The sequence below is a fragment of the Suncus etruscus genome, chromosome 11, assembly GCF_024139225.1.
Source record: "Suncus etruscus isolate mSunEtr1 chromosome 11, mSunEtr1.pri.cur, whole genome shotgun sequence".
NCBI lineage: Eukaryota > Metazoa > Chordata > Mammalia > Eulipotyphla > Soricidae > Suncus > Suncus etruscus.
Window position 1 is genome coordinate 10,832,376 of NC_064858.1, and position 9,423 is coordinate 10,841,798.

General features: G+C 48.7%; 1 protein-coding gene across 1 annotated transcript; it reads left to right on the top strand.

Moving 5' to 3' along the window:
• Positions 1-2,768: 2,768 nt before the first annotated feature.
• PHLDA1 (pleckstrin homology like domain family A member 1) lies at positions 2,769-5,390 on the top strand. The gene is made up of 3 exons (XM_049782871.1): positions 2,769-3,771; positions 3,862-4,380; positions 4,875-5,390. Exons 1-2 carry the CDS (start codon positions 2,769-2,771, stop codon positions 4,335-4,337), a joined length of 1,479 nt encoding a protein of 492 aa, XP_049638828.1. The 3' UTR covers positions 4,338-4,380; positions 4,875-5,390.
• Positions 5,391-9,423: the final 4,033 nt, after the last annotated feature.

A 9,423-nucleotide genomic window follows, 5' to 3' on the forward strand; every position in this document is an offset into this window, starting at 1 on the left:
CCAGGCTTGAGAACCAGTTCAACCCAGGGATTTGTTGTGTGTGTGTGTGTGTGTGTGTGTGTGTGTGTGTGTGTGTGTGTGGTTTTTGGGTCACACCCACCAGTGCTCAGGGGTTACTCCTGGCTCCATGCTCAGAAATTGCTCCTGGCAGGCACGAGGGACCATATGGGACACCGGGATTTGAATCGATGACCTTCTGCATGAAAGGCAAATGCCTTACCTCCATGCTATCTCTCCAGCCCCGCAGGGATTTATTTTAACCTATGCTATGTATCCTCTTCTTCCAGGGGCTAGTTTTCAATATTCTGTTAGCAAAAGTTCTATGAACCCTGCTTCCTAGAGGCCAATAAATATCTCGACTTTTGTTTCTAATCAACATCAGGTTTTTTTTTTTTTTTTTTTTTGTGGTTTTTGGGTCACTCCCGGCAGTGCTCAGGGGTTACTCCTGGCTCCATGCTCAGAAATTGCTCCTGGCAGGCACGGGGGGACCATATGGGACGCTGGGATTTGAACCGATGACCTCTTGCATGAAAGGCAAACGCCTTACCTCCATGCTATCTCTCCAGCCCCTCAACATCAGTTTTTATTCCCTTGTTGGATGTGTCATTTTGATTTTTTTTTTTCTGCCAGACCATACTTAGTGGAACTTGGGAGCGCATGTAGTGATAAAAGTCATGCTTGGGGATCAAATTCAGGCCTCCCTCATGCCAAGTATGCATTCCAGTTCTTTGAGCTGTTTCTGGCCCTTCCTTTAGGAACATTATTTTCGGGCAGGGCTAATAAGCAATTGTATGTAAATTGGGAGCATGAATATGGGGGTCTTTGACAGACTGAAAGGGTATATCAAAACAAGGGTGCACCTGTCAATAAAAGGACAACTCGATTGCTCCAAGGTTTGGGGAAATCTCTCTGGGAGGTCAGGGATGAGAATTCTTTTCCTATGAATTTAACTGTCTTAAGTTTCCAGTTCTGTTATTATTTGTGAGTTGGTGGTGAGTTGGAAATAAAAGCAGAGCTTTCTTTCATCTTCCAGTCTCCTGATTATTAAGATTTCTAGTAAGTGTGCTGTAGGGAGCATACGGCGGACCTAGCCTTCCAGCTGCTTATAAAGTCACTGGGTTGTGAAGTGCCCACTGGAAATTGCAGGTTTTCAAGACTGGTTATGCTACAGTGCTTCAGGAAGGCCAGGTAGTGCACACATTTCAGAGTAATTCACAGGAGAATGATGACACCAAGCACATCTGATCTTCCCTGAACTCATGGCTTGGGGCTCCCAGACCACGTTTTACTTTCCTATCTAACTGAGCTCATACTCTAGTTTTCTACTGGCTATGTCTTTCCCACTTTGCCAGCTCTCAGAGACAGAATTCGTGAGCTCCCTTTCCTCAGGAGCTGCAGAATGCCACTCCCTCCTGAAGATAACAGCTGGTGATGGAGAAATCCTCTGGAAGGCTCACTCATCCCACAGAGGCCGGAAATGAACTGGGATGTGGGGCAGCGCTTGCCATGGGAGTGTTTTTTTTCTTTCTCTTACGTAATCTTTCTAGGAATTTGTGCCTGGCTTTCAGAATCACTGTTTTCCTTAAATGGCATGTAATCCATGAATTACGCCAAACTGGGAAGTGCATTTCGGTGACCTCGCGATCCAGCTGGAATTGTCCCTTTTGTCAGCGGTTTCTGAAACTTGAGTCAGGACCCTCCCTTCCTATGTTAAAGTGCGCCTTTGTTCTCCATTGGGATTCAGTTCAAGTTTCCCATGTATGACATACAAAAGAAGCGATTTACTCGCTTCTCCTCCAAACGCACCTCTCAACTTCCCCTTCTCGAGTTCTTTGTTCCAGCCATAAGAAACTATCCAATAAACTTTGCTGGGCTTCAACTGCAAGTCTTTGCCTTTGGCCTTAGACAACTGGCTTCCTTATGGCTCTTTTCTTTCTTGCTGTGTGATTCTTCCTAAGTAGTTGGGGGTTCTCTTTATGCAACGAGTATTGTTGCAAGTCAGCCCCTGAAGAGGATGGAGGCCTTTCTCCTCCAGCTCAGACCACACGTCTGTTACCCTGTCCAGTCGGCGGTTCTGAGGTGAATGCGGCGGGAAGAAAGCCAACAAACAGGCAGTCAGGCTTCCGAAGAAAACAGCTCTTTATTTCGTGAAGATGCCAAAGCCAAAAGGCCTAAGAATAGGTCCAGGACAAAAGGCCCCTCGCCTTCCACAGACCCTTGTTTTTATGCCCCAGAATCAGGTACCACCCAATGGTGGGATCAGGTACCACCCAATGATGGGAGCAGAATGCCAGGTCACACCCTAGGGTGGGGCACAATCACCGATCAGGGTAGGGTCAGTCACATAATAACCCCATTAAAATGTTTTATATCGAGCCTGGAGAGATAGCACAGCGGGGTTTGCCTTGCAAGCAGCCGATCCAGGACCAAAGGTGGCTGGTTCGAATCCCGGTGTCCCATATGGTCCCCCGTGCCTGCCAGGAGCTATTTCTGAGCAGACAGCCAGGAGTAACCCCTGAGCACCGCCGGGTGTGGCCCAAAAACCAAAAAAAAAAAAAAAAAGTTTTATATCTTTCCACCAAGTAATGAATGTTCTTTCTTGCTACTTAGTTCCCCCGGAGCATCTATAGAAATGGTTTAAGTGTGGGCATAGGAGGGATGAACTGGGAACATCTGGCTAAGCCTTAGACAAACTCCAAAGAGGAGGGAGGCCTTTGAGGACACAGGGGCCCCCGGACACAACCTGGATTTACTCCCACTCTGGTTGAATGCCGGGGAGCTGTACACAAGGCTCCAGAGGTAATGCAAGAGGGAAAGCCAGGGGCCCAGTGAAGACGGGAAAGGGAGAGGAGAGGAGGGCCGAAGTGGACCGGAGGGGAGCGCTATTGCTCCAACAGTGTCCCAGCCGCAAGATTGAGAAGAGGGGGACAGAGGAGCGTCCAGGACAGTCCAGGCGGCTGCGGCCGTGCTCACCCCGCAACTTGGCCCCGAGACCCCGGCGGCGGGGTGGGGCGATGTGGCTGTGGCTGTGGAAGTGGCCGTGGGGACAATGTCAGAGACTCTGGGGCATTCCCGGGCACTCTGCGCGCTCCCCGGGCACCTATCAGGAGCTAAGACAGAGCAGCGCGCCCCGCCGACGGGGACCTGGACAGAGGCGGACGATGGACCCGGAGCCCTCTGCGGAGCCTGGAGCGCAAACGGACCACTCCGGGGTTCGGGTCCCCGCCTCTGCGCCCAGGGGGAGCAGCAGCGGCTGGGCGGCGGGAGGCGGAGCCGGGGCGCACGGGGGCAGGGCGAGTCGGGGCCGCCTTTTCCGCCGGGCGACGCGGGGCGGTGGGCGGGGTGGCCCTTTGAAAAGCACCGCCGGCAGGCTCGCCCGGTGCCCTTTCGCCGAGCGCTCCCCGGACCGGCCGCACGCGCCCGACGCGCCCGACTGTCTCCTCCAGCTGCGCCTTCGCCTTTTGCGCGCGCTCCGGGCCGGGACCGGTGTCGGGACCCTGCAGACGGGCGACCACGGCGGGACCCCCGGGATCACCCCGTATGCCGAGAGGATGCTGGAGAGTAGCGGCGGCTGCAGGGCGCTGAAGGAGGGCGTGCTGGAGAAGCGCAGCGACGGGCTGCTGCAGCTTTGGAAGAAAAAGTGCTGCATCCTCACGGAGGAGGGTTTGCTGCTTATCCCGCACAAGCAGCTGCCGTCGCATCAGCAACAGCCACAGCAGCAGCAGCAGCAGCAACAACAGCCACAGCAGCCGCAGCAGCAGCCGCAGCAGCAACAGCAGCAGCAGCAGCTTCCACCACATCAGCACCCACCACATCTGCACCCCCAACACCAGCATCTTCAACATCAGCCCGCCGAGCCTGCGCCCCAGCCCGCGGGCCCCGAGCAGCCTCTCAAGCTCAAGGAGCTGCACTTCGCCAACATGAAGACGGTGGACTGCGTGGAGCGCAAGGGCAAGTACATGTACTTCACCGTGGTCATGGCCGAGGGCAAGGAGATCGACTTCCGCTGCCCGCAGGACCAGGGCTGGAACGCCGAGATCACCCTGCGCATGGTGCAGTACAAGAACCGCCAGGCCATCCTGGCCGTCAAGTCCACGCGCCAGAAGCAGCAGCATCTGGTCCAGCAGCCGCCGCCGCCCCCGCCGCCGCCCCCGCAGTTGCCGCTGCACCCCTGCCCGCACCCTTGCGCGCACGCACACCCGCACCCGCACCCGCACCTTCAGCCGCGCGCGCACCTCCCGCACCCGCATTCGCACCCGCTTTCGCACCCACCGCCAGGACCACCGCAGCCTCCGCTCGGACCCCGGTTCCTGCGCAGCGCCTCCAACTCGGCCTGAAGCCCAGCGCAGCGCAGCGCCCGGGATCCCCACTCCAAACCAGGTGAGCGCCCAGGTGCGTGCGGGGCGCGGGGCCGACTTTTGGGGAGTAGGTGAGTGGGCAGCCCAGTCAAGAACTGAGCTGGTGGGTTGGTGGGAGTTACTCACCTTTGCCAGATTGCCCAAGGTGGTGGCAGATGGGGAGCGGACTGGACACCCGGGGAGGACAGGCTGGGGGTGAGGGGACTCAGCACCCGTGTTCCATGGAGAGTTTCCAAGCGCCCTTGAGTGCTCACTTGGATAGGCTGGGTAGCACACATCCTTCCAACCCACCTCGGACCCTCTCCCGGGAGTGTTTCCAGGTTATTTTGGGTGCTCAGGAGGACAGGCTGGGGTGGTCAGCACTTGTCCTCCCTGCTCACCTCGGACCCCCTCTCTGGTGAGTGTTTCCAGGCGCACTGGGGTGGGGTGCTCACGGCCACCGAAGATCGCTGGGGTCCTGGGGCTTCAGGACTCGGAGTGGCTTGGCTTCACTCCCTGTCTGTCGTTCCCTCCTAGGTTCTGAGCTCCCGACTGAGCCACTGGGACTGTGCATGTTTTCTCTGGTTTCCACTCGGATGGACAAATACGAGAAGTCTTCCCAGCCCTGCCCGGCCCTGCAGATCCAGTTGTTTGGACCATCACCGGGCTAAGAACTGGAGATTCTTTCACCTGTTTCCTTCCCCGTGTTCTCTGCAATCCCAGAGACTTCTTGGAAAGGACCTTCCAGTATGGTGGACTTCTAGGAGCCAGGGTGTCCTATAATTTTATTTTAATGTATTTGGATGTATACGTTTATTTATTAGTTTTTGTAAATTCTTGTTCTGAGACATTTCTGAATGTAGGCCAATTTTCAAAAAAAAAAAAAAAAGATCTTTTTCAAACACTGATTCTCTAGTTCTGAGCTTGAAAAAGAGAAAAAAAAAGTCAATGGGTATTGGTGAGGAAAATGCTAAGAATCTATTTAGGGCATTTTTTAGAAGTTCTGACACTCATTGTGATGCCAGGCGATTGGAATTAAATTCTGTGATTTCACTTTCTTTTTATTTTCTTGTTTACTGGAAACTCCTCCCCGCTTCCCTTAGCCATATATTTTTGTGGAGAATAGAAATAGAAAGAAGCTGAATGTTCAGAATTGCGTAGCTTGAAAATCTGATTGCATTCCTAAAGGGAAATTAGTAGTTATTATAACTGATTCAGAAGATTTTAATCAGCCCAACAGATGACAGGATGTTCCTCTCTTGAAATTACGGTAAAGGCCTGTTTGTTTACTGCAGGAAAAGCCTGGCTTTCTATCACCTGTATCTGAAAAGGGACCATTGGCACATTTCTTTGATTCCTGAGCACAAAGTACTACGTATTTTCATTTAAAAAAAAGGTGGGGGGCTGGTGTCGGGAGAGAATCATGAGATTTAATTGAGGGGATAACTATGCTGGTATTAACTAGGGATGAGCCTTCTCGGAGAGCTTTGGACATGTCCCTGAATTACTTTCTGACCCTTTTTACTTTGTTCTAGAAGTATGCTCTCCTAGACTCTCTTCATTGAAGTTAGTTTGTCAGTATTTCCAAGAGTTAGTTGGCAGAAGTCTTTGGTTTTGTGTAGATAACAACAATGATCTGAGAACCAACTGTCAAAGAATTTTATAGCTTTGTAAAAGATTTGAGGGGTATATGTTTGTTCTTCCATTGAGTTAAGCCAGAAATTGGAAAAGGAAGGAGAAGATAAAAGTGGATTTTCATGAAGGAAACAACCCTAGTCTTGTTTCAGCTGTTACTGGTTCAGGAGACTGGGGAAGGAGGAGAGAATGTGCCTTTAAAGGTTGAACAAAACCTCTTCTGTGTGGGAATCAAAGGATGGTCTAAAGCATGAGGGCAGGTGCTCCTTCAGCTGGAAGAAGCCTTGTGAGAGCAGGTTCCCTGGGACCCAGAACCACTTCCGGTCTTCCTTCTTGGAATTCCTGTGGGCTCTCTGTTTTTCCCATTCCCCTTTTCACAAAGTCTTGGTTAGTGTTTTTCCAGCTTCCAAACTGGAGACTTCCAATTCGTTCATACTTAGCAACATCACTCCTCTGCTCAGTTATGTTGTAAAGAAGTGACAATAGAGTGGGGAGGACACTTGCCTTGCATGTGTCTGGCCCAGGTTTGATCCCCAGCATTCCACCTGGCCCCCTGAACCCGCCAGGTGTGATCCCTGTGTGCAGAGCCAGGAGTAACCCCCAAATACTTCTGGTGGCCCCAAAAGACAAAACAAGCAAAAAGAAATGAAAATGGAATTTTGTGTTAGAGATGCCTTTCTTCTCTCAGTCTGCAAAGGGTCAAATTATGTGTTTAATGCAGTATTTAAGTGATGAAAATTTGAAATTACAATTCATCCAAAGAGTTGTGGGGAACAGCTTAAGTGGATGCCCACTTCTGCCCCCTTGAAGTTGCAACTGTGAATATGGGCTGCAGATTAAAAAAAATACAGATATAGGGTATCCATGTTATATATGTACTAGATGAAGTTGCAATTGTGAACATGGGCTGCAGATTTAAAAAATACATATAGGATATCCATGTTATAGAAGTACTATATATGCAATATATAGACATATATATAATACACAAATTTGATGATTCACTCAGAGAGCCAGATCAAAGGTGTTCTTAAGTAAACTTCAGCCTCTTTGGAATTTTTGCTATGCGTTTTAATCATGGATCAGTTCATAGTGTAGTCGACATACATGCCTCTCATATAACCTCGATTAAACCACAGAGGTTGGTTTATTTTTTTTAGATAAAAGGATTTTCTTTCAGATTCTTATTTGAAAGTTACACCCCCCCTTAATCCATGCCAAAAACTTTTAAAAGGGGGTCACATTCTTCCTACCCACCTAGTACTTTTAGAATAAAGACAGGTATTTCTAAAACACATTTGCATGTAGGCCAGGTAGCATCTTAGAAGAGAAACTATGTGGGCTCCCTACTGACCTACTGCAAAAATTACCCCTCCCTAAGAGTTCTGGTTGGTAATGAAACCTTCAGGAACCTGGTTTATTGTCTTCTTTTTTGTTTCTTGGGTGCTGGAATGTTTATGTTGAGCTGATCCTGCTAGTGGCTCACTCCCTGGACTAGATTGCTCTTAGTATTTTACTGTGAAACCTCAGAAACTAGAAAGGAGAGAGAAGGAAGGGTAGTTTTTAAATGATTTGACATGGTCATTTTTTGTAATGACTTAATTTTTCTGGGACAATGCAAACATACTTAAGAAAACTTAACGAAATAGGAATGCAAAGTGTCTGGTGTGTAAGAAAAGAATCGGGCCCAGTGAAGGTATTAGGAGAACCTAACAAATGACTTTCCAGGACAAAGAACAAGATACTTCTGCATAAAAGAAGAAGGAAAGGGTACATCCAACAGGAAATCCACCCTTAAAAAAAGTGTAAAGTGTGAAAAGTTAGGAAACTTAAAGGACCATCCTCGCTGGAAACTGAACTTCATCCTGAATCTTGTTGGCTCCAACTTGGAGAGTATTTGTGAGGACAGAGGAGGGAAAAAAGCAAAATATAAGTTCTCTGACCTCACGGCGCTTTCTTGATGCCCTTTTGTGTGGGCTCGGCATACAACATTGCTGTGTCAGGCCACACCACATGATGAAGCTCCTAGATATACTTTCTTCATGGAAATCCATACAGCAAAGATCATGAGGGTATAGTGAATGGCTACAAAGGACTCTTTCAAAAGGAGCATGTCTCTCTCTGAGAGGAAGTTGTGGTTCTCCCATCCTGGAGAAGTCAAAGAATGCTGTATCTCTGCAGTTCACATCTTTCTTCTTTTCCCCCCAATGGAGGTCATAAGAAAACCAACTCCTTGTAGGAATATTTGGCCTCAATGTAAACAGGATTGGAGAATGTGGACTAGCTGACAGACTTTGCAGACTCTTTCCCCATTTACCAAATACCCCATTGCCCACCAAGCCCTCTCATTTAAAATGGTACATTATCAACTTTGCTGCCACCATAACAAGCCTGAACTGTGACTTGGCATCAGCATCAGGGTTCAGTAACAGATATGAGGGGGAATCTGGGATGGTCCTGGGAGCCACCCCACAAAATTTACAGAATTCATTCGTGGGATGAATGAACACAGGCCCCATTTTTTCTCTCTTTAGTTTGTGAGTGTCAATTGACTTTTTCTCCTTCGGCTTTATCAGTGAAATGTCTTCAACAGAAAAAATGAAAAATTGAGAACTGTCAGGCTGGGCAGGAAACATGTTAGTGAATTCTCTCAAGAAAGCCACACCCACTTACCTAAGGCAGCCTCAGTTGTATTAACTGTGGACTTGTATTTGGTGGATTTTTTAAGGACTATTTTTTCAATATTGGCCCTTTTGAAGGATACTTTTGGGTCTGTAGTAGTGAGCACTCAATCCAGAGTCAATATAGGATTGGAGGGTGCAGTATTCATGACTTTGCTGGAAGGACTTTTCCAAATGGAATGAGAGCCCAGCAAGGTTTTCTGTGGAAAGGAGACTGTTGGGTGAAGAAGCAGGAAGCAGGGGACTTGGGGTTATTAGTTGCACTTCTACCCATGAGCTGGAGAGACCCTCCCCATACCCCTATGTGCTTGGTAACTGATGACCTAGGCCATAGGGAGTATCTAACTAGAGCTGGCACTATTAATAAGTAGGTCACTATTTATTTTCTTAAGAAAAATGAATTCTTGGTTCCGTTCTACTGTCAGCTTTTTTAGAGTTGGAGAATACACACCTGCAAGCTTTGGAATAGTATCACCGTGTACTCAATGTTTTCAAAGCTATCACCTGTGTGAGCTAATGGGGGGGGGGGCTCTAATTGATGTAAATATTTCTCAAGTGATTTGGGAGAGAGGTGGTTTATTTTTCATATTTTCAGAATACATTCCATTTCAAATAAACTCTTATGATGACCGACCTGTGATCCTTGGAGATCTGCTTCACCAGGCAGATGCGCTGACTGTATCTCTCCTTGGGAGGGCTCCCCGGGACAGGGTTGTTTTAGACACTACAGTGTTCTGGGAGAAAAGGGAGGATTTTTTTTTTTTTTTGTT